The sequence below is a fragment of the Neoarius graeffei genome, chromosome 5 (genome assembly GCF_027579695.1).
Source record: "Neoarius graeffei isolate fNeoGra1 chromosome 5, fNeoGra1.pri, whole genome shotgun sequence".
NCBI lineage: Eukaryota > Metazoa > Chordata > Actinopteri > Siluriformes > Ariidae > Neoarius > Neoarius graeffei.
Genome location: NC_083573.1, coordinates 17,730,302 through 17,756,574, shown reverse-complemented (window position 1 = coordinate 17,756,574; position 26,273 = coordinate 17,730,302). Strand labels below are relative to the sequence as shown.

At 41.0% G+C, this 26,273-nt stretch overlaps 1 protein-coding gene across 1 annotated transcript in view; it reads left to right on the top strand.

Moving 5' to 3' along the window:
* Window positions 1–26,273, top strand: part of dtnbp1a (dystrobrevin binding protein 1a) — a 91,062-nt gene that overhangs the window by 2,671 nt on the left and 62,118 nt on the right. Inside the window, exons 2-4 of the mRNA XM_060921356.1 lie at window positions 5,242–5,295; window positions 5,563–5,613; window positions 5,743–5,803. Coding sequence (XP_060777339.1) covers window positions 5,242–5,295; window positions 5,563–5,613; window positions 5,743–5,803 — 166 coding nt within the window. The remainder of the gene's footprint in view (window positions 1–5,241; window positions 5,296–5,562; window positions 5,614–5,742; window positions 5,804–26,273) is intronic.

Here is a 26,273-nt window from a genome sequence, read left to right as displayed (position 1 = left end):
CCAGTCAACCTGCAAAAAAGTAGGGCAACTGATACATGCATGCGGGCAAGTAAATTTTTGGGGTTGGTTGCCCTGAGGGCAAGTACATTCAAAAGTTAATTTCGACCCCTGATGTCCCGGACATGCTCGACCGGGCAAGTTGGAATGAGCATATATTACGAACTAGCACCACAATTAGTCTTTTTGATCTTTTTTTTCAGTTCCTAAAAGCGTCCCTCAAAAGCGTCTTGGCTGTTTTCTTAGTCTCAGTTTCATTTACTGCTTTTCAAGTTATTTGGATAGTGGATAGTGAAGGTGTTTTCTGCATCTCGCTCCTTTTTCTTTTATGTTTTTCGTTTGTCGCCTTCCTCGCATTCAAACTGATTCGAGCCGTGCCGTCCAAAATGGCAGCATCACATGACTTGGTCACGTGAGTGAAATACCTCAATACCCCTGCTGTTGTATTATAGGGAGGGAAAGTGAAACACAGCGATCCTAGTGGTAGCGTTCCTAAGCCGAGAGCCATACTATTGAAAATCCCATAGACCCGATTTTTTAAAAAATCCCACGAAGTTATGACGTGGAACTTGTACACCCCCAAAAAATATGTTGTATATGTTGGGATTATCTACTAACTGAAAGTATCAGGTGAAATTTCGCTGTCTTTTAAAAGGTCGAAATTGCGCCTAACCTGTCAGAAACGGACTACAACCAAACTGTCTAGTCAGAGTCGCTCATATCGTCAGCAGTAGGCTTAGCTATCCCACGACCGGGAAGATCTGTGTATTTTGATCATGCTATGTTTTGCGCCAGACTGCAATCACCGGCAGTTGACTACATGCCTTGATCTGTAATGGTTGTCCCCACGAGGGATGCATTTCTTATTGGTACAGAAATACTCCGCCAACCACGCTATACAAATCGGCATGTTGATGTAGGCTACTCGCCGGCCGCTACCTGCTACAGATTTGGAAAGGCGCTAGACTACGTCGGGTCCGTGTAGTCTTTGATCAGCTTCTTAAAAAACATTCAAAACAATTCAAATCGGTGGAAAAAATAAAGTATGATCACCAGGATCGATAGAGCTGCCCGACATGCACAACATATGGAAGCCATTGTCTTAACTTTGAAGTGTAACCCGAAATGTAATTTTGAAAAGATATTCCCATTCAGGCGGCACGGTGGTGTAGTGGTTAGCGCTGTCGCCTCACAGCAAGAAGGTCCTGGGTTCGAGCCCCGGGGCCGGCGAGGGCCTTTCTGTGCGGAGTTTGCATGTTCTCCCCGTGTCCGCGTGGGTTTCCTCCGGGTGCTCCGGTTTCCCCCACAGTCCAAAGACATGCAGGTTAGGTTAACTGGTGACTCTAAATTGACCGTAGGTGTGAATGTGAGTGTGAATGGTTGTCTGTGTCTATGTGTCAGCCCTGTGATGACCTGGCGACTTGTCCGGGGTGTACCCCGCCTTTCGCCCGTGGTCGGCTGGGATGGGCTCCAGCTTGCCTGCGACCCTGTGGAGGGATGAAGCGGCTGGAGATAATGAGATGAGATGAGATATTCCCATTCATTTTGCCATAGAGGTTGGAACGCATCCAGTAGGGGGCGATGAGATTACTTTCCCTCCCTATGGTACGCGTACTGTTTATAGACCCTCTGTGCATGACGTCACACATCACGTGATAATTACACCTGGGTCAGACAGACACCGTCATTCATGCAAGCAAGGCTTAATCTGTCTTCAATATGGTTAATTTTTGCGTTGTTTTTGCTTGTTCAAACAGAGAAATAGGTAAAAGGCATTACCGTCTGCCCACTATCAAGAAAAATGTTAAATGCTTCAAGAACAATGAGGAAATGAGTGGTTAAAGAATATGAGAAGAGGAGCTCAGCCTGAAAACTCCAGAGAAATTCACGATTGTATTTAAAATGTATTTTACAACAACAGAAAATCGGAAGTGAGGATGGAAGAGTTTGCTTAAGAATCTTGTTTTATTTTTTTTCCTGCTCGCATTTGAGTTAGCACCTTCATGAAAGTGTTTGACTTTCTTACAGGTGAAGCTGCTTCCTTATTCGATACAGAAAACCCAGATTGGTTTTAAACAACTTGGGTATAAAAAAAAAAAAAACTCAACAAGGAGTGACGTGCTATAAATCCTGAAAGAACAGAGAGCTGGAACTTTGTTTCTGTTATCAGAGGAACACAGTCCTGTGCAAAATATTTATTTATTTATTTTTTTTAAACCTATGATATTTAAAAAAAAAAAAAACACGCTGCATCATGACAGACTGGCTGCACTGATTCAGTTACAGACGGCCAGGTCTGTATAAAACACCCTCAATCTACACACTAAACAATTTTAAACTCAAACATTATCCTGTCTGTCATGATGCAGCGCCGATTTTTCTTTTTCTTTAAACCTAGAGGTGGATGATATAACTAAATAAATAAATATTCTCAAACACAGTACTGTTAAAGTCTTGGCACCCTATTGTTTTCTTCATACAAACTTTGTTATAGATTTCTATTTTATGATTTCTACATTATCGAGTAATGACCGTCTGAGAGAGTTCTACACAAACACACTGAACTTTAACAGCAACATGCATGTGAAATGGAAATAATATGGAAATAATAATATAATAACCCACACAGACACGGGGAGAACATGCAAAAAGGCAGGAAAACTATTTTGGATAAAATTGTTATTGTCCGTTACAAGTAAAAAGTAACCAATAGCCAAACTTCAACTCAATGTGTGATCTTCATTTTATGTTGCAATTCACAACTATTCTATGGTTTTCCTGAAACCTTGAGCAAGGCACCTAACCCACAACTGCTCCCTGGGTTGTCTGGGTATGTTGTACATTGTTCTGTATAAGAGCATCTGCTAAATGGCTGTAAGGTAATGTCATAATTATGAATTAGTATCTCATAATTTAGACTTAGTATCTCATAATTGACACATCTAATTATTGAGTTAGTATCTCATAAATGAAATCTAAAAATTATGACTTGGTACCTCATAATTGGTATAGCTCATAATTTTGACTTACTAAGTCAGAATTATGACATTATGAGATACGTCTCATCATTGTCATATCTCATAATTATGATGTAGTATTTCATAATTATAACTTATCCCATAATTATGACTTACTATCTCATAATTGACTTGGTATCCCATAATTATGACAGTATTTCATAATTATAATGTAGTATCTCATAATTAAACTTAGTATCTTGTAATTTTGACTTGGTATCTCATAACTGGAATATCTAATAATTAGGACATAGTATTTCATAATTATGATGTTGTATTTCAGAATTATGACAGTATCTCATAATTAAGACTTAGTATCTTATAAATATGATGTAGTATCCCATAATTGACACGTCCCATAATTATGGCTTAGTATCTCAAAATTATGAGATACAAAGTCATATAAGATATACATTCTCATTATTATGACATTATGTGACTTAAATTTTTTTTTTCAAGTGACAGAAATGGGCTTTCGTATACAAGGCACTTATTGTTACTTGTTATGACCAGATAAGTAATTTTTAAACAGATAAATTATTCATCTGTGGGGGAAACCAGAGCACCCAGAGGAAACCCACACAGACACGGGGAGAACATGCAAACTCCACACAGAAAGGTCTCCGTTGGCAACTGGGCTCGAACCCAGAACCTTCTTGCTGTGAGGCGACAGTGTTAACCACTACACCACCGTGCCAACCAGATAAGCTGCGTCCAATTATATTCGTGGCATAAATGAAACTATTGACAAACAGCACAGGCAGCACCAAATAGCTGTAACATTTAGAGAGATAAAATTAGGACTAGAGGTAGTTTTGCATGTTACCAGAAAATGTAAAGCAGAACTGCACAGGAAATGGAGCAGAAAGAGGAACTCGGTCATAATCACAGAAGATAACTAATCCAAACACTATAGTGAAGTAGCTCTCTAGGCTGTGTTTCAAATCCACTACTGTTTTTTTACGCACTCTTAAACAAATCCCCTTGGCTATCTGAAGCCAGTTTTACACTGTGATTACAGCAGTCTTTTAAGATCATTACTGTTCACACTGTACCAAATCCCAATATAATATTGGTCAAATTCTATAACGGACTGCGTGGTAACGTGTCCTCCACGTCAGAAATTTAAGATGACGATCCTCTAATGATAGACCAGCAATTAAAGAAAACGACTACGTTACAGCTTACGTCATCAGTCAGTGTGATCCAGGCTCATGGAGAAAACAGGGTAGCATAAGAATTCTTCAGTGAGTTTGAGGTAATAAGAATATTTTTTCTGTCTGTTAGCATGTCTTATGCATGTTTTGCGATTGCCATTTTGGAATTTTGTGTAACGGTGTAATTTTGTCATCAGATGTCTTTTTGGTGCTAAATCGGCGGAAGTGAACGTCACATTTATGCATTGTAAGGGCAGATCACCGATCTCCACTCACAACCTTTACCGTGTGCGAATTTTGTTTGCACGTTTGATTTTGTTAGACTTCATGTCAAAGCTGTAATGAATTTCCTGGTTACGTATTTGACCATATATGGTCAAACTTACAGACGCGAGTTATTTATAATCATGGCTATCTGTTATAACCCAAATGAGGATGGGTTCCCTTCTGAGTCTGGTTTCTTCCTCATGATGTCTCAGGGAGTTTTTCCTTTCCACCCTCACCTCAGGTTTGCTCAATAGGGATAAATTCATATATTTACAATTTATATTTTTCTGTAAAGCTGCTTTGCGACAATGGCTATTGTTAAACGTGCTATACAAATAAAATTGAAGAACAAGAAGAAGTTGTTTGCAACAGTAAAGTCGGGCCAAAAATGATAACGTGTAAAGTCAGATTTAAAAGCCACTCGAGTCCCATTTGAGTCACATGAGTCACTGGAAGGCTGAGGGTTCAGGACAACACCTATGATCCTATGATATGATTATTTTTCAAAACAGAAAATATCAGAAATCAGGCTGTTTTGTAAGGGGAAGTTGAAAAATTGATTTGCTGCTTTTCAAACCAGACTCCTCTTGCTAAGTAGGTTATAAGGGTAATGATTAGCACGCAGTCCAGCTGGATGAGTGCCTATCAGACTGATATGACTCCGAACATACCCAGAGAGCCTTTCGTGAGTGTGTTAAGAACAAGGTTGAAATACCAGGCTAGTCTTCATTCATTTTTAATCTCATGTACATGAAATGGAACATCATGTCAATATTTTATATACGTGATTTCAACCCTTCCAGAATTAAGACCTTGAGTGACAAGTCCAAGGAGGCCAAAGTGAAGAAGAAACAGAGGTATGTACAGTACATGCTAATAAATACTTAATAGAACATTGTTCAGATATCACAAACTCATCGACAAATAAAATGCCATGACATACAGAAGAATGAAAAAATAATTTGCCAGCAGTACAGTGTGTTTTTGTCAGAAGCCGTCCTCATTTAATGCATTTTAATGGTTGAAATAGACTAGTTGAGTTGTTTTTTTTTTTTCCTGGTATGATGATGAATTATGGGTAATTGCATTTGCTCTGATACTGTTATCATCTGTCTGTTTTTCAGAAGAGAAGACCATCTTCCTCAGTATTCCGCTGGACTGGATTTGTTGAATCGGTATGGGTTTTATAACTAATGCACTCTCATTCATGAACTGTTAAGTGCCTCATCTTTTTCCAGAGCAGTACATAATTCCAGTATCTTTCCTTATTTAAGTAGAAAAAAACCCCACCTTTTGTCCTCTAGATATGAGGAAACCTGGGTGACGCTGCACAAACGAACCAAAGAATGTGCCAAAGCTGCAGAGGTGAGTAGATGGAGGGTTTACCCTTTTTAATATCTAATGTTCACACATCCATTATGCATGTCTCTTTCATAATTATTTTTTAACAACTTTATTCATCACACGCTTGTGAAATTCCTCTCTGCATTTAACCCATCTGAAGCAGTGAACACACACATGCGTGCACACATGTGAGCAATAAGCACACACATGTACCCAGAGCAGTGGGCAGTCATGCTAACAGTGCCCGGGGAGCAGTTGGGAGTTAGGTGCCTCGCTCAAGGGCACCTCAGCCCAAGGCCGTCCCATATTAACCTAACCGCATCTCTTTGAACATTATGAAGTAGTATCTCATAAATATGACTTAGTATCTCATGATTAACACATCCCATAATTATAACATTCAAGTAAAATTTCTTAGTTCAAGTAAAGTTACTTGAATTATAACGTAGTATCCCATAATTATGACTTGGTGTCTCATAATTAAGACTTACTATCTCATAATTGACATAGTATCTCATAACGTAGTATCCTATAATTATGACTATCTCATAATTATAACTTAGTATCTCACGATTATGACTTATCTCATAGTTATGACATAGAATCTCATAATTGACATGTCCCATAATTATAACTAGTATCTCATAATTAAAACTTACTATCTCATAATTGACAGTGTCTCATAATTATAATGTAGTATCCCATAATTATGACGTGTCTCATAATTGACACATCCCATAACTGAATTAGTATCCCATAATTATGATGTATCTCATAATTGTCGTGTCCCATAATATTAACTTAGTATCTCAGAATTAAAACTTAGCATCCCATAATTATATCTCATAATTGACCTAGTATCTCATAATTGACACATCCCATAATTATAACTTGGTATCTCATAATTATGACTTGGTATCTTATAATTATGATAATGTATCAATTATAATGTAGTATCTCATAATTATGATGTAGTATTTCATAATTGACTTATCTCATAATTATAACAATGTCTCATAATTATAACTTAGAATCTCATAATTATGATGTAGTATCTCATAATTAAGACTTGGCATTCCATGATTGACTTGGTATCTCATAATTATGACAATGTCTCATAATTAGAATGTAGTATCTCATAATTGACATTGGTATTTCATAATTGACACATCTCATAATTGACTTAGTATCTCATAATTGACACAATGTCTTCAAATTAAGATGCTGTATCTCATAATTATGACATAGTATTTCATAATTGAGACATCCCATAATTATGACTTGGTATCTCATAATTAAAACTTACTATCTCATAATTATGACATAGTATCCAGGGGTGATAGCGTTCCGGCGCCGCGCCGGATTTCCGGCGTACCGTAGCTGGGGGAAAAAAAAAAAATCTAGTTCGCCCATTGTCCTGTGTCATTCTGAGATGCGCAGATAGACAGTAAAGGGAATTCCTGAGTATCTCAATATAATGTAGTATCCCATAATTATGACTTGGCATCTCATATTTGACACGTCTCATAATTGACACATCCCATAACTGACTTAGAATCCCATAATTATGATGCATCTCATAATTGTCACGTCCCATAATTATAACTTGGTATCTCATAATTATGACATAGTGTCTCATAATTATAACGTAGTATCTCATAATTATGACATAGTATCTCATAATTGACACATCCCATAATTATGACTTGGTGTCTCATAATTATAATGTAGTGTCTCATAATTATGATGTAGTATCTCATAATTAAGACTTGGCATCCCATAATTTTGACTTAGTATCTCGTAATTATAACATAATGTCTCATAATTATAATGTAGTGTCTCATAATTATGACACATCTCATAATTGAAATAGTAGCTCATAATTGACACATTCCATAATTACAACTTAATATTTCAGAATTATGACGTAGCATTTCATAATCGACACACATCCCGTAATTATGAATTATTTTTTCGCAGTCCGGTTTCCATCAAATCGTGCGCTCTGATTGGCTCGCGAGCGGTCCGGAATCCTACGATACGGACCCCGGTTATGGACCTTTTGGCGACTCGCTTGTTCACAACAACAAACATAGTAGCATTTTTTTGTCAACATTTATTTTCGCGTTTCTCAGTATAATAGCATTAATTTTACAGCATGGATAGTGATAAAGACAGTGTTCACAGCGAAAATGAGTTTTATTACCCTGATGAAGACGAAATAAAAGAAAACATTTCAGGAGAAAGCCGAAAACCTGTAACTGTTGCTAACACTGAGCAAAAACATGGCTGAATCCTGAATGACTCAATTTTGTATAAATAGGGGACTATACATAGGCGGCAAAATGTAGTTTTGGTTTTTTTTTTTCCCTGCCATGGAAGTGCACTTGTATACCGAGGAGGAAGCCATTTGCATTACAGCCGTGAATGAGGATTCAAAATGCCGGCTCGCCTTGGCTTTGTTTTCCCTTGCGAGCGCTCTCATTTCTGTTAGAATTTGGTAAAGAAAAAAATAAATATATTATTTACCAGCTTTAAGGTCGGGCCGTATCTTCAAATACCGTGACGTCGGCCTTGAAAATACTGACCTCGGCCCAGAGGCCTTGGTCAGTATTTTCAAGACCTCGGTCACGGTATTTCACGATACTGACCGACCTTAAGCTAATAATAATATATATGTATCCCATAATTATGACACAGCATCTCATAATTAAGACTTAGCATCCCATAATTATGACTTTATATCTTATAATTATGACGTATCCCATAATTGAAATATCTCTTAGTTATGACTTAATATCTCATCATCATTATGTTGAGCTGCCAAGGTAAGTGGATAGATGGCTTTTTAATATCTAATGCTCACCCGTCCATTATGAATGTTTTCCAGCTACTAATGTATCAAAACCAACTCAAAAAAGATGAAATGGTGCTGTAATCATCCTTTCTGTTTAGTGTTTGTGTTCAGTAAGTAGGGGAACTGAAAACCTGAGCGTTTTGCCCAATCCAAGTGTCTGTATTGAAGAAATAAAACAGGATGGGGCCTGACGTTATAGGAAGGTAGAGTTCCCATAGAGTTTTTACGTTATCTCAGGGAGTTCATGTGGTCGCAGGGAGTTTTTCCTTTCCACTGTCGGTTTTCTGTAAAGCTGCTTTGTGACAATGTCTACTGTTAAAAGCACAATGTAAATACAACCCCGATTCCAAAAAAGTTGGGACAAGGTACAAATTGTCAATAAAAACGGAATGCAATAATTTACAAATCTCAAAAACTGATATTGTATTCACAATAGAACATAGACTACATATCAAATGTCGAAAGTGAGACATTTTGAAATTTCATGCCAAATATTGGCTCATTTGAAATTTCATGACAGCAACACATCTCAAAAAAGTTGGGACAGGGGGAATAAGAGGCTGGAAAAGTTAAAGGTACAAAAAAGGAACAGCTGGAGGACCAAATTACAACTCATTAGGTCAATTGGCAATAGGCCATTAACATGACTGGGTATAAAAAGAGCATCTTGGAGTGGCAGTGGCTCTCAGCCCATGTTTACATTAGACCGTATCAGCGGATCATCAGATTAACGTTTTTAAAACGATTAGTGTGCACACAGCAACACCAATACACGATTCGCGTGCACACAACAATACTAATACACGGATACGCTCGGCTCCGCAGGCATCCTGCGCTCCAAATCACTCCGCCCTGAACAGCGAGTGCCCTCTGGAGGGTGCGCACTCCGGCCCTGCGCAGCTCACAGAGCGCGCGAGTGAAGCACACTAGCAGTGTTTTCGGGACTGAGCCGCTGTGTGTGTGATCCCAGCGCATATCACTTACCACTTGCAAGTGGAAGGATGGCAAGCCTAAAGACAATCATAACTACACAATGGGCAGTATTTGCATCAGTATTTGCAGTATTTTCATACTTTTATACTCTTTAATGAAAGGTGATACAAGGCGGAAGTCCGCGCCGTTTTTCAGCAGTCGCGTCACATGACCAACGCCAGTGAATCAGGAAGGTGGATGTCACAGTGACGTTGTCCAATGAGGATGCCAGCTAGAGCTCAGCACAGCGTATTCACGTATCTCAATGTTTACACAGCACCGGACCAGATACGATCTAGATTGAATACGTGGACGCTGGCGGATTCCCGTTTCCCGGCGTTTCCAGGTGGTTTAATGTAAACGGACAGTGCATCCGCGAAGAAAACGAGACAGATACAGTCTAATGTAAATGTAGCCTCAGAAGGCTTCTGAACTGAGTGCTGATAACAACTTGGGTCGTCCTTCTCCTCTTTAGTCCGAATGACACGGCGTTGGGACAAGGTACAAATTGTAAATAAAAACGGAATGCAATAATTTACAAATCTCAAAAACTGATATTGTATTCACAATAGAACATAGACTACATATCAAATGTTGAAAGTGAGACATTTTGAAATTTCATGCCAAATATTGGCTCATTTGAAATTTCATGACAGCAACACATGAAATCCAATCCCCCTAATTCTAATCCCCCTAATCCAATCCCCCTAATTCTGCGCCGACAAATAGTGGAGGAATATCAGAAAGGAGTTCGACAGTGTAAAATTGCAGAGAGTTTGAATATATCATCTACAGTGCATAATATCATCAAAAGATTCAGAGAATCTGGAAGAATCTCTGTGCGTAAGGGTCAAGGCCGGAAAACCATACTGGGTGCCCGTGATCTTCGGGCCCTTAGACGGCACTGCATCACATACAGACATGCTTCTGTATTGTAAATCACAAAATGGGCTCAGGAATATTTCCAGAGAACATTATCTGTGAACACAATTCACCGTGTCATCCGCCGTTGCCAGCTAAAACTCTCTAGTTCAAAGAAGAAGCCGTATCTAAACATGATCCAAAAGCGCAGACGTCTTCTCTGGGCCAAGGCTCATTTAAAATGGACTGTGGAAAACTGTTCTGTGGTCAGACGAATCAAAATTTGAAGTTCTTTATGGAAATCAGGGACGCCGTGTCATTCGGACTAAAGAGGAGAAGGACGACCCAAGTTGTTATCAGCGCTCAGTTCAGAAGCCTGCATCTCTGATGGTATGGGGTTGCATTAGTGCGTGTGGCATGGGCGGCTTGCACAGCTGGAAAGACACCATCAATGCTGAAAGGTATATCCAGGTTCTAGAGCAACATATGCTCCCATCCAGATGACGTCTCTTTCAGGGAAGACCTTGCATTTTCCAACATGACAATGCCAAACCACATACTGCATCAATTACAGCATCATGGCTGCGTAGAAGAAGGGTCCGGGTACTGAACTGGCCAGCCTGCAGTCCAGATCTTTCACCCATAGAAAACATTTGGCGCATCATAAAACAGAAGATACAACAAAAAAGACCTAAGACAGTTGAGCAACTAGAATCCTACATTAGACAAGAATGGGTTAACATTCCTATCCCTAAACTTGAGCAACTTGTCTCCTCAGTCCCCAGACGTTTACAGACTGTTGTAAAGAGAAAAGGGGATGTCTCACAGTGGTAAACATGGCCTTGTCCCAACTTTTTTGAGATGTGTTGTTGTCATGAAATTTAAAATCACCTAATTTTTCTCTTTAAATGATACATTTTCTCAGTTTAAACATTTGATATGTCATCTATGTTCTACTCTGAATAAAATATGGAATTTTGAAACTTCCACATAATTGCATTCCGTTTTTATTTACAATTTGTTTTGTCCCAACTTTTTTGGAATCGGGGTTGTATAATACAGTTGAATCAAATATAATATATCACCAAGTTACGATATAAAATATAAGATATGCACAGAGTTCAGTGGCTCCTGGCTACACGGTACAGGATAATGCATGAGGTCGAGGTACTCCACTATAGTATAGCTACAGGTAAGTAAAGTTTAAATGAAGAAACAAACATACAGAATCGGTCAAACATTTGGACAGAGTTTTTTTTTTTTTAATTTATTTTACATTTTATATCTTAAAGTAATGATGGATGTCATTTCTCTTTACTTAGTTGAGCGGTTCTTGATATAATCTGGATTACTACAGTGTGGAATAGGGCTGTTTACTAGTGATGGGGCAGTGAAGCTTTCTGAACCAATGAAACTTCAAATCCAACCGAGTCGAAAAAGGTTCATTACTCGAAGCTTTGTTTAACACAGTGCATGCTAGCGGCCTCTAATGATTAAAAAAATTAATAGCAAAAGTCAATACTGTACATAAGTTTTTGTTACTATTATATATGAGCGGTGGCTACAATTATCGACACCTTAACGATCTTTTGGCCATTGCAAAAGTAGAAAAGTCTTTCAATACGTAAACTGTGCGTGAATAATTACTCAAACTTCCACTGGAAAAAAATTGGTTGATTCCTGATTACTTAGCGCAGACATCCCAACCTGACAAAATTCATTTCAGGGAGCAGATTTGAGCAATTTTCCAGACACCTCCACCTCGTAGCACTCTGTGTCAATAAACTTGTTAATCTTGCAAGACATCAGATTCACAAGTGTTTGGTGAGACGTCTGACTCCTAAATTCTGTCTTGATGTGACGTACCATGCTGAATGCCCTTTCCACATCACAGTTAGAATTTGGCAGCACCAATAGCAGCTTCATCAGCTGAGAGAGCTCCCTGAATCTCAACTGCCCTGAGCTCACAGATGTGACTTTGGACAGCTTCCCCCAGAACTCATCAACTGGTAAATTCTTATAATTTGGCACCAGTGCTCCCAGGTTAGATGAGACATCATCCAGGACTTCTAAATGGAGTTGTTCTCTGGCATCTGCCTTCATTACATTTGGAAATCTCTCTGCCAAAGTCAAAATCTGCCCTGGTTCACATCATGGTTCTCAGGATTGACCACTGACAGATTCGTCAAGATTTGATATCTCACTGGGAATTTTTCCTTAATTTTTTTTGAAAGCTTCTGATGTAGAATGCTGTCGCATCTCTGTAGAATTGCTTTGTCTTGTGACTGGAGAGTGCTGATTTTCACATCGGAAAATCACGTATTTTACAGAAGATGGATATGATGTGTTAATAGTACCTGAAGGTAAAGTATTAATTGAGCAGTGTAAATTTTGCTCATGTTGTGAGAGAATCTCTTTCAGATCCTATAAATACAGAAAAAAACCGACGAGTTGAGCGAGATAACAGGATGCCGTGTCTGTCTATTCATTTGATATTGAAATCATGTTTTTGGATGTAATATAACATCACGCGTGTTTCAGTGGACAAAAAGGTAACGGCAAGATTCAGAAATACACAGGGAAGTTTATCACAGAGTGATAAATTATAAATTAATCTCGCAATGGCCTTTTCCTTTGCGCCAATTCCGTGATTATTGTAGGGACTTTACCTTAAAATTTCAAACCGGTTCAATTCACCTTAAAATCAGCTCTCTGTAAAGGGACACCACACGTTCTGGAATTTTGGAAGAAAAAATAACTTTTATGGTTGCAGAGATACAATGATTTTAGTAAAAATAAATAAAGGTAATTGCGCGCTGACCCCCAACACGTACAGACCTCTACTTATCGTTGTAGCACAAAATAGAAAGGGTGTACACGGTCCTAATTGGTTCTGTTTGAACCAGAAAAGGTTGTAGTTTTATGAGCGACTTAGTTTTGGAGGTGAATCCTCACAAATTACTGCCTGTTGCGCGCCACCTGGTCCTGCCGCTCTAGCACTGTAAAGTGAAAGTAATTTATTGCCATTATTTAGCCTTGTGCCAAGCAAGTGAGCTTACAAAGATGGCACTTACAAAGAGACACTGCTTTATCATAACTCTGAAAGTTGAACACTAAATCAGTTAAAAAAACAAAACAAAAAAAACCCAATGATTTGTCTCATCTCATCTCATTTCTGGCTGGAGCAGCTGCTGCTCTTCTTCATGCTCTATGCACTGACTGACTGGTCAGTCGGTTCGGGATGAAGCTTGCTCGCTTGCTGTAGATCCCGTGAGATTGTATGTAATTTGCGGGCATCAGGGAGCCACTATCAATATGCGGGAGACTCCTGGAACTTCCGCAAGACTTGGGATGTCTGCTTAGCGTATCAGATCACGTGACACCGTTCCACAATTATTGACACCTTTTGTCCACAGTTATCGACACTGTTCCACAATTATCGACATCCAGATGATTATTAATAAAAAAATAATCGGTATATGGTATTAACAAACATTTTTTTTTTATTTAAAAATTGTTTTACATAGACTTGTAATTATTACAAAATATCTTTTTATATAAATATATCGGTGTCGGTGTTTATGTAAATGAGGAAGTAATTCTCATCTCATCTCGTTATCTCTAGCCGCTTTATCCTGTTCTACAGGGTCGCAGGCAAGCCGGAGCCTATCCCAGCTGACTACGGGTAAAAGGCGAGGTACACCCAGGACAAGTCGCCAGGTCATCACAGGGCTGACACATAGACACAGACAACCATTCACACTCACATTCACACCTACGGTCAATTTAGAGTCACCAGTTAACCTAACCTGCATGTCTTTGGACTGTGGGGGAAACCGGAGCACCCGGAGGAATCCCACGCGGACATGGGGAGAACATGCAAACTCCGCACAGAAAGGCCCTTGCCGGCCGCGGGGCTCGAACCCGGACCTTCTTGCTGTGAGGCGACAGTGCTAACCACTACACCACCATGCCGCTGGAAGTAATTCTAATATTTGTAAACAAATGAACTGATAAAATGATGATTTAACCTGTGTCAGAAAATCTTTGTTCCACTTTCTAAGTATTTTCGTAGATCACATTTTGTTAATCATTCGTTGTTGTTTGTATTAATTTCTAGTTTTGGAGTTTACCAATAAATGTCAACAGGTAATTGACATTGGATCCACATGAAAATCCAGATCAAAGGTCGCATGTTATTCCTCGAACCAAAATATAAAATGTCTCCTGATATTGTAATATGTGGTAGCTATTTACATCATCATCATTCGGCCTCAAGAGGTCGAGACACCCGCAACCACCTTGTACCACACTTCTCGGTTGTTTATTGCACTCCCCAAGTCTGACCTTTATATCCTCAAGTCCCTTGCGATGATGTCGGGGAAGGTGATTCTCCTTGAGTGGACACAGCCGCTCGGTTTCCAGAGCAGAATTGACTGGATCACTTCACCTGTTGCACAATGACGGTGACCGGCAAATTGGAGGCGTCGCTTTGTGAGTGTCTGGAAAATAGGTGGAACATTTCCGTATATGCACTCGCATGTGGCATGCTCTGACCAGTGAATGTTTTGGACATGTCGAAGCAAGTTGGTATATGCTCCGTCTAGCTGCTATTGTTGACGCATGGTTAGCGTCCATGTCTCAGATCCATAGAGGAGGACTGGCTCGATCAACGTGTGAAACAAGCTGAGTTTCTGGTCATTAGCCAGGCTGGAGTTCCATACGTGGTTAAGCTTATTACAAGCTGCCCACGCTAGTGCCTTACGGGTCTTCATGTCCCTTTCCGAGTCCACAATATAAGACCCAAGATGTCTGAAGTCTTCGACTTGCTTGATGGTTGCGCTTGCCAGCGATTGTAGGTGACCGTTCATGGTTGTACAGATGTACTCAGTTTTACTCTCGTTACAGTGTAGCCCCACTAGTTTTGCCGCCTTTTCAAGGGACTGTAGAAGGGATTCTGCATTCTCAACAAGCTCTGATGATAAGGCGAGATCATCTGCGAAGTCAAGATCCGTGAGATACTTTGCAGGGCACCTCTGACTACGCCTAGGATGGATTTGTAGGCCCTCGTCATTGATGGTATCTACTGAGAGGCTAAGAATATAGTCCAGTACAATGATGAAAAGAAATGGCACCAGGGTATCACCCTGAAGGACTCCTGCTTCAATACCAAAGAATGGCGTTTCGCCGTCTGTTATAACTGTGGCCTTGGTGTTTATGTAGAGTGTCTTAATTGCATCAACGATAGGTTGTGGGATACCGTAGAGGGGAAGAATGGTAAACATGGCGTCTCTATTGATGGAGCCAAACGCCTTTCGAAAGTCTGAAGTTTGATATTTACAACAAACTGGAAAAAAAAATTCTGAACGGAATAGAAAGATCTGAATATTTCAAACAGATAATTTATTTATATGCTAGGAATTTACTTCTGGTCTAATTCTATTTATTGCAATAGGATTCCAAATACTCTATAAACATTTAATTCTGTTATGAATCAGAAAAAAAAATTATTATAAATCACAGCACTTTTTTTTTTTTTTAAATGACTTCATCTACTTCAACAATGTGACCCAAAGATCGATCCATAACAGCTGTAAAGGTCACTGAATTCCACAGGGTGTCGATAATGGTGGACACCGGTGAAAGTGATCAGTATTATCAACACCTCACGTGACCTCTCAAACGCGCATTTAGATATAAAATGGCGGCTCAAATGAAAAAATAAGAAACAAAGTAGCTTTCAACAAGATCATGAAATATCGATGAATTTGATAAGTAGAAACATGTCCATGATCTTTCCACCCTGCTTACCTGCAATGATAACATCCTGGTTTTCCTCAAATTGCTGATCATGCTAAAAAAAAATTCCATCTCGGGTAACGAGCTGTGTCATCAGACGACAAGCTCAAAGGGCAAGGAGGGTCTTCCGGTTGATTAATTAACCAATAATAACTGTTGTAACTGAAACTCACCTTTTGTAAAATTGTTTTTTATTGGTAAATCTGAAAAGGTGTCTAATTATGGACTGTCGATAATTGTAGCCACCGCTCTAGCAGAAGTCAATACTGTACACAAGTTTTTGTTATCGTTCTCATATACAGTATAATATAAAACATGACTGACTTCTGTAGAAACTGTGCAACGTTCCAGTTATTAACTGTGCGACGTTTCAGTTATTAACTGTGCATTTTAACTTGTGTAAAAACTGAATATATTTTGCTGATGGATAAACAGGCACGTGCGACATGGAGTGTTTAAAGAATTTCCCAAATGTGAGGATGAATCTTGTACCTAGTTTGTTCTATTTGTGGCGGTAAAACTTCCGGAAAACCAAAGCACTCGATATATTCAGAAACACCACATGGTGGTTTGAACCAGTGCTGCGTAGTTTTCAAAGCAAGATCCGGAGCGTCAGGTTCTCCGGTACATCACCTACTATTTACTGTGTTGTTATTGTTTACTGTTTGATCTCCGACGCATTAAGAAGGCAAGAAATTGCACTAATTAACTTTTGACGAAGCACACCTGTTAATTGAAAAGCATTCCAGGTGACTACCTCATGAAGCTGATTAAGATAATGCAAATAGTGTGCAAAGCATCATCAAGGTAAACGCTATATATTTTGAAGAATCTAAAATATGAAACGCATTGCATTTTTTTTAAACACCTTTTTTGTTTGTTTGTTTTTGTTTTGTTTCCCACATAATATGTACTTGTTGACTGAGTGGGAGGGACGGACGGGAAAATTCTCGGCTCGAGGTCATGCCATGAGTGCTAAATGACCAAGAGCCAAATATTTTCCCATCCGGCCTGACCTAACTCCTATCAATAAGCATTTTATCATCTGACCTTTTTTAAAGTCTTCGTCTTCCAGAATGTTTATCTTACTGTTGTTGTTGTCAAGGTAGCGCTGAATACTTTGTGAAAAGGAAGGCAAAGTGTCAGGTTCGTAGTCTAAATTTCCTTTTTTTCTTCGCTTGTATATAGAAACTACATAACAAGCTGTCTAGCTCCTTAGAGGGGATGACTGTTCTGTCTCTTTCCTCCTTCACTTCAGCAAGAAATCTTTTGAAAACGTTCACATCGTACTTAGTTTTTTTGGGGGGGGGTTCACCCACGGTGTTTTCCTGTTCTTGTATAAACAAGTGAATTTCTTCGCTCGAAAGCACCTTTTTTTCATTTCCTTCGACATTTTCAGCTTCAATTAGACCTGGATAATGAAATTCACTTTCACTGTGCTCAGTTGTGTCACACATTTTTCAAAGTAACAATTCAGAGCAAAATGAAAACAGTGCAAGCGAGGGAAATGTACGGAAGCCGCGAGAGGCCCTTCATATAATCTTTTTTTTTTATTAGGGCCCGAGCCCTATAGGGCGAAGGCCCTATTGTTCTTGTAAGAGTTCACTATTATTAGGGCCCGAGCCCTATGGGCGAAGGCCCTATTGTTCTTGTAAGAGTTCACTATTATTATTCTTCCGTCTTCTTCTTTATTTTTCTCCGCTGTTGGGCCATTTTTGGGGCACTTGCCATGGGCGGAAACGCACGAAATTTGGCGCCAGTTCCGAGAATTGCCACCGCTACTCAGACCCAAAAGCCCAAACTTGGCCGGGGCTCAGGGCCTCTATAGCGCCCCCTAAGTCGTTGTGATTTTGGTCTCCCGCATTAAGGTGCCTGGTTGCCATGTAGTTAGTAGTAGTGGCAAGCCATTTGGTACGCATATGTATCTCACTAAGCCGGACAAAAATGTAATGCCAATGCATTAGCCACGCCCAACAGGAAGTGAGGTAATTTCACTTTTGTGCGAAATGCATGGCCACGAAGACGGCGCAACTCCTCCTAGACCGTTCATAGGAATGTCACCAAAATTGATACACATCATCTACAGACATGGCTGACAAAAGTTACTAAATACGTTTCACGTAGGATTAACCGTTCAGAAGTTATACGTCAATCAATTTACGATGCGAAATTTTACATGCTTAAAAATTCATAACAAATCTTCTGATTGCTCAAAACTGCTCATACTTCACAAGCAAATCACGCATTGGGCTTCTGACATGTTACCCAATTTCTGTGATATTTCGCCACTGGGGGCGCTATTTTTGGGCAAAAAATCCAATCTTTCCTCAAATTTGGTCAAACTTCACGGCCACCCTCTTACTACCTCCCATGTCATGTATACCACATTTTGGGAATTTTCGTCCATGGGGGGCGCTGTTTTTGGCCGACGCAATTGCTCCAAAACGGGTTTTTGATAAATAATTCCATAATGCTTTTCCTTCACACCACTACCTTGTGATAGTGCGTTGCTGTTGTAGACACTTATTTTTCCAACTCATAATCGCTCATGTACAGCATAGCGCCACCTACTGACATGGGAAAAACCAAAAAATTTATTCTTCAAAAATCTATATCTCATCTTCTATTTACTCAATTGTCATCAAACTTCATACGCAAACTCTGCATAGCTCACCTGACATGTACGCCAAATTTTGTGCACTTTCGCCCCTGGGGGTGCTGGTTATGGCAGAAATGATATTGCAGCTTCTGATTTGTCAGACTTGGCAAGCAAACTCTTTACAAGACCCTTATTGGGGCGCTTGCCATGGTCGACAACGCTCGAAATTTGGCTCCTTTTTCTTAGACTGCCACCGCTACTGAGAACCAGAAGCCCAGATCCAGGCGGGCCTCAGGGCCTCTATAGCGCCCCCTAACGTGTTGTGATTTTTGCCTCTCGCATTAAGGTGCCTGGTTGCCATGTAGTTTGTAGTAGTGGCATGCCCTTTGGTACGCATATGTATCTCACCAAGCCGGACAAAAATGTAATGCCAATGCATTAGCCACGCCCTACAGGAAGTGAGGTAATTTGCTATTAGGGCCCAAGTGGGCAGCACGGTGGTGTAGTGGTTAGCACTGTTGCCTCACAGCAAGAAATTCGGGGTTCGAGCCCCGTGGCCGGCGAGGGCCTTTCTGTGCGGAGTTTGCATGTTCTCCCCTTGTCCGCGTGAGTTTCCTCCGGGTGCTCCGGTTTCCCCCACAGTCCAAAAACATGCAGGTTAGGTTAACTGGTGACTCTAAATTGACCGTAGGTGTGAATGGTTGTCTGTGTCTATGTGTCGGCCCTGTGATGACCTGGCGACTTGTCCAGGGTGTACCCCACCTTTCGCCCGTAGTCAGCTGGGATAGGTTCCAGCTTGCCTGCGACCCTGTAGAACACAATAAAGCGGCTAGAGATAATGAGATGAGATGAGGGCCCAAGCACCGGATGTGCAAGGCCTCTGGTGTCCACCAGAGGCCGCTGCACCAGAGGTGCAAGGCCCTATTGCAGGGGTGTCCAAACTGATCCATAAAGGGCCGTGTGGCTGCAGGTTTTCATTCCAGCCATGCAGCAGCACACCTGATTTGGCTTATTCAATAAACTGACACACCCACCCTTTAATCAAGGGTGGGTGTGGCTGCAAGTATTTGACTGTGTGAAGACAGTTCAGTTGACTGAATGAGCCAAGTCAGGTGTGCTGCTGCATGGCTGGAATGAAAACCTGCAGCCACACGGCCCTTTATGGATCAGTTTGGACACCCTTGCCCTATTGGATTCCTTAGGATTTTTCTTTTTATTCAGGCCAGAGCACTGGAGGTGCAAGGCTTCTGGTGTCCACCGGAGGTTCAAGACCCTATTGTATTCATAAGGATTCTCGTTTTGTTATTATTAGGGCCCGAGCCCTATAGGGCGAAGGCCCTATTGTTCTTGTAAGAGTTCACTATTATTAGGGCCCGAGCCCTATGGGTGAAGGCCCTATTGTTCTTGTAAGAGTTCACTATTATTAGGGCCCGAGCCCTATAGGGCGAAGGCCCTATTGTTCTTGTAAGAGTTCACTATTATTATTATTAGGGCCCGAGCCCTATGGGCGAAGGCCCTATTGTTCTTGTAAGAGTTCACTATTATTAGGGCCCGAGCCCTATAGGGCGAAGGCCCTATTGTTCTTGTAAGAGTTCACTATTATTAGGGCCCGAGCCCTATGGGCGAAGGCCCTATTGTTCTTGTAAGAGTTCACTATTATTATTCTTCCGTCTTCTTCTTTATTTTTCTCCGCTGTTGGGCCATTTTCGGGGCACTTGCCATGGGCGAAAACGCACGAAATTTGGCACCAGTTCCGAGAATTGCCACCGCTACTCAGACCCAAAAGCCCAAACTTGGCCGGGGCTCAGGGCCTCTATAGCGCCCCCTAAGTCGTTGTGATTTTGGTCTCCCGCATTAAGGTGCCTGGTTGCCATGTAGTTTGTAGTAGTGGCATGCCATTTGGTACGCATATGTATCTCACTAAGCCGGACAAAAATGTAATGCCAATGCATTAGCCACGCCCAACAGGAAGTGAGGTAATTTCACTTTTGTGCGAAATGCATGGCCACGAAGACGGCGCAACTCCTCCTAGACCGTTCATAGGAATGTCTCCAAAATTGATACACATCATCTACAGACATGGCTGACAAAAGTTACTAAATACGTTTCACGTAGGATTAACCGTTCAGAAGTTATACGTCAATCAATTTTCGATGCAAAATTTTACATGCTTAAAAATTCATAACAAATCTTCTGATTGCTCAAAACTGCTCATACTTCACAAGCAAATCACTCATTGGGCTTCTGATATGTTACCCAATTTCTGTGATATTTCGCCACTGGGGGCGCTATTTTTGGGCAAAAAATCCAATCTTTCCTCAAATTTGGTCAAACTTCACGGCCACCCTCTTACTACCTCCCATGTCATGTATACCACATTTTGGGAGTTTTCGTCCATGGGGGGCGCTGTTTTTGGCCGACGCAATTTCTCCAAAACGGGTTTTTGGTAAATAATTCCATAATGCTTTTCCTTCACACCACTACCTTGTGATAGTGCGTTGCTGTTGTGGGCACTTATTTTTCCATCTCATAATCACTCATGTACAGCATAGCGCCACCTTCTGACATGGGAAAAACCAAAAAATTTATTCTTCAAAAATCTATATCTCATCTTCTGTTTACTCAATTGTCATCAAACTTCATACGCAAATTCTTCATAGCTCACCTGACATGTACGCCAAATTTTGTGCACTTTCGCCCCTGGGGGTGCTGGTTATGGCAGAAATGATATTGCAGCTTCTGATTTGTCAAACTTGGCAAGCAAACTCTTTACAAGACCCTTTTTGGGGCGCTTGCCATGGTCACCATGGCACGAAATTTGGCTCCTTTTTCTTAGACTCCCACCGCTACTGAGAACCAGAAGCCCAGATCCAGGCGGGCCTCAAGGCCTCTATAGCGCCCCCTAACTCATTGTGATTTTGGCCTCCCGCATTAAGGTGCCTGGTTGCCATGTAGTTTGTAGTAGTGGCATGCCATTTGGTACGCAAATGTATCTCACTAACCCGGACAAAAATGTAATGCCAATGCATTAGCCACGCCCAACAGGAAGTGAGGTAATTTCACTTTTGTGCGAAATGCATGGGCACGAAGACGGCGCAACTCCTCCTAGACCGTTCATAGGAATGTCACCAAAATTGATACACATCATCTACAGACATGGCTGACAAAAGTTACTAAATACGTTTCACGTAGGATTAACCGTTCAGAAGTTATACGTCCATCAATTTTCGATGCAAAATTTTACATGCTTAAAAATTCATAACATATCTTCAAATTGCTCAAAATTGCTCATACTTCACACGCAGATCACTCATTGGGCTTCTGACATGTTACCCAATTTCTTTGATATTTCGCCACTGGGGGCGCTATTTTTGGGCAAAAATTCCAATCTTTCCTCAAATTTGGTCAAACTTCACGGCCACCCTCTTACTACCTCCCATGTCATGTATACCACATTTTGGAAATTTTCGTCCATGGGGGGCGCTGTTTTTGGCCGACGCAATTGCTCCAAAACGGGTTTTTGGTAAATAATTCCATAATGCTTTTCCTTCACACCACAACCTTGTGATAGTACGTTGCTGTTGTAGACACTTATTTTTCCAAATCATAATCGCTCATGTACAGCACAGCGCCACCTACTGACATGGGAAAAACCAAAAATTTTATTCTTCAAAAATCTATATCTCATCTTCTATTTACTCAATTGTCATCAAACTTCATATGCAAACTCTTCATAGCTCACCTGACATCTACACCAAATTTTGTGCACTTTCGCCCCTGGGGGTGCTGGTTATGGCAAACATGATATTGCAGCTTCTGATCTGTCAAGCTTGCCAAGCAAACGCTTTACAAGACCCTTATTGGGGCGCTTGCTATGGTCGACGACGCACGAAATTTGGCTCCTTTTTCTTAGACTGCCACCGCTACTGAGAACCAGAAGCCCAGATCCAGGCGGGCCTCAGGGCCTCTATAGCGCCCCCTAACTCGTTGTGATTTTGGCCTCCCGCATTAAGGTGCCTGGTTGCCATGTAGTTTGTAGTAGTGGCATGCCATTTGGTACGCATATGTATCTCACTAAGCCGGACAAAAATGTAATGCCAATGCATTAGCCACGCCCAACAGGAAGTGAGGTAATTTCACTTTTGTGCGAAATGCATGGCCACGAAGACGGCGCAACTCCTCCTAGACCGTTCATAGCAATGTCACCAAAATTGATACACATCATCTACAGACATGGCTGACAAAAGTTACTAAATACATTTCACGTAGGATAAACCGTTCAGAAGTTATACGTCAATTAATTTTCAATGCAAAATTTTACATGCTTAAAAATTCATAACATATCTTCAAATTGCTCAAAACTGCTCATACTTCACACGCAAATCACTCATTGGGCATCTGACATGTTACCCAATTTCTGTGATATTTCGCCACTGGGGGCGCTATTTTTGGGCAAAAAATCCAATCCTTCCTCAAATTTGGTCAAACTTCACGGCCACCCTCTTACTACCTCCCATGTCATGTACACCACATTTTGGGAATTTTCGTCCATGGGGGGCGCTGTTTTTGGCCAACGCAATTGCTCCGAAACAGGTTTTTGGTAAATAATTCCATAATGCTTCTCCTTCACACCACTACCTTGTGATAGTACGTTGCTGTTGTAGACACTTATTTTTCCAACTCATAATCGCTCATGTGCAGCATAGCGCCACCTACTGACATGGGAGAAACCAAAAAATTTATTCTTCAAAAATCAATATCTCATCTTCTATTTTCTCAATCTTGATCAAACTTGATACGCACACTCTTAACAGGTCACCTGACATATGTGCCAAATTTTGTGAACTTTTGCTACTGGGGGCGCTGTTTTCAGGCAACAATTTATATCTCGGCTTCTAATTGGTCAAACTTGATCAACCTTTACAAAACAACTCTTCATAGGTCCCTTGACATGTATACCAAATTTGGTGAACTTTCACCACTGGGGGCGCTCATTGCGCTGTAGCAGTTGCAGGAGAGGTGTTTACAATCATGAGGCACCAGGAGTATGTTGTTTTGGTTGCCTTAAACACACATGACTTGTGGGGAATGGGTAGGCAGTCGGGAGCAAGTGTTGTAGCGTTACATACAGACTAATAGATGTCTAACAGAAGACAATCCTATGTAGCTATAGCTTGGTGACTGATGAGGTAAATACATTAATTTGGTTGGGAAGCCATGGCATAAAATGTTCTGTCCATGACAATATCTCAGCGCACCGTGCACTCTGTGTCCAATTCTGTGCTTTGTCACCATTGTGGGAGTAATGTCTCTTGCCAAAGAAGCTGTGGAAGGTATTTCGCGGGGACGCGTGCCCCCGCCCCCCTTGGCCGCTGGCGCGAGGGCCCGTCGAGGCCGCTTGCGGCTTTAATTATTCTTCTTCTTTATTTTTCTCCGCTGTTGGGCCATTTTCGGGGCGCTTGCCATGGGCGAAAACGCGCGAAATTTGGCGCCACTTCCGAGAATTGCCACCGCTACTCAGAACCAAAAGCCCACACTTGGCCGGGGCTCAGGGCCTCTATAGCGCCCCCTAAGTCGTTGTGATTTTGGCCTCCCGCATTAAGGTGCCTGGTTGCCATATAGTTTGTAGTAGTGGCATGCCATTTGGTACGCATATGTATCTCACTAAGCCGGACAAAAATGTAATGCCAATGCATTAGCCACGCCCAACAGGAAGTGAGGTAATTTCACTTTTGTGTGAAATGCATGGCCACGAAGACGGCGCAACTCCTCCTAGACCGTTCATAGGAATGTCACCAAAATTTATACACATCATCTACAGACATGGCTGACAAAAGTTACTAAATACGTTTCACGTAGGATAAACCGTTCAGAAGTTATACGTCAATCAATTTTCACTTCAAAATTTTACATGCTAAAAAATTCATAACAAATCTTCTAATTGCTCAACACTGCTCATACTTCACACCCTAATCACTCATTGGGCTTCTGACATGTTACCCAATTTCTGTGATATTTCGCCACTGGGGGCGCTATTTTTGGGCAAAAAATCCAATCTTTCCTCAAATTTGGTCAAACTTCACGGCCACCCTCTTACTACCTCCCATGTCATGTATACCACATTTTGGGAATTTTCGTCCATGGGGGGCGCTGTTTTTGGCCGACGCAATTTCTCCAAAACGGGTTTTTGGTAAATTATTCCATAATGCTTTTCCTTTACACCACTACCTTGTGATAGTGCGTTGCTGTTGTGGACACTTATTTTTCCATTTCATAATCACTCATGTACAGCATAGCGCCACCTACTGACATGGGAAAAACCAAAAAATTTATTCTTCAAAAATCTATATCTCATCTTCTGTTTACTCAATTGTCATCAAACTTCGTACGCAAACTCTTCATAGCTCACCTGACATGTACGCCAAATTTTGTGCACTTTTGCCCCTGGGGGTGCGGGTTATGGCAGAAATGATATTGCAGCTTCTGATTTGTCAAACTTGGCAAGCAAACTCTTTACAAGACCCTTTTTGGGGTGCTTGCCATGGTCGACATCACACGAAATTTGGCTCCTTTTTCTTAGACTCCCACCGCTACTGAGAACCAGAAGCCCAGATCCAGGCGGGCCTCAGGGCCTCTATAGCGCCCCCTAACTCATTGTGATTTTGGCCTCCCGCATTAAGGTGCCTGGTTGCCATGTAATTTGTAGTAGTGGCATGCCATTTGGTACGCATATGTATCTCACTAAGCCGGACAAAAATATAATGCCAATGCATTAGCCACGCCCAACAGGAAGTAAGGTAATTTCACTTTTGTGCGAAATGCATGGCCACGAAAACGGCGCAACTCCTCCTAGACCGTTCATGGGAATGTCACCAAAATTGATACACATCATCTACAGACAGGGCTGACAAAAGTTCCTAAATACGTTTCACGTAGAATAAACCGTTCAGAAGTTATACGTCAATCAATTTTCAATGCAAAATTTTACATGCTTAAAAATTCATAACATATCTTCTAATTGCTCAACACTGCTCATACTTCACTCGCAAATCACTCATTGGGCATCTGACATGTTACCCAATTTCTGTGATATTTCGCCACTGGGGGCGCTATTTTTGGGCAAAAAATCCAATCTTTCCTCAAATTTGGTCAAACTTCACGGCCACCCTCTTACTACCTCCCATGTCATGTACACCTCATTTTGGGAATTTTCGTCCATGGGGGGCGCTGTTTTTGGCCAACGCAATTGCTCCAAAACAGGTTTTTGGTAAATAATTCCATAATGCTTCTCCTTCACACCACTACCTTGTGATAGTACGTTGCTGTTGTAGACACTTATTTTTCCAACTCATAATCGCTCATGTGCAGCATAGCGCCACCTACTGACATGGGAGAAACCAAAA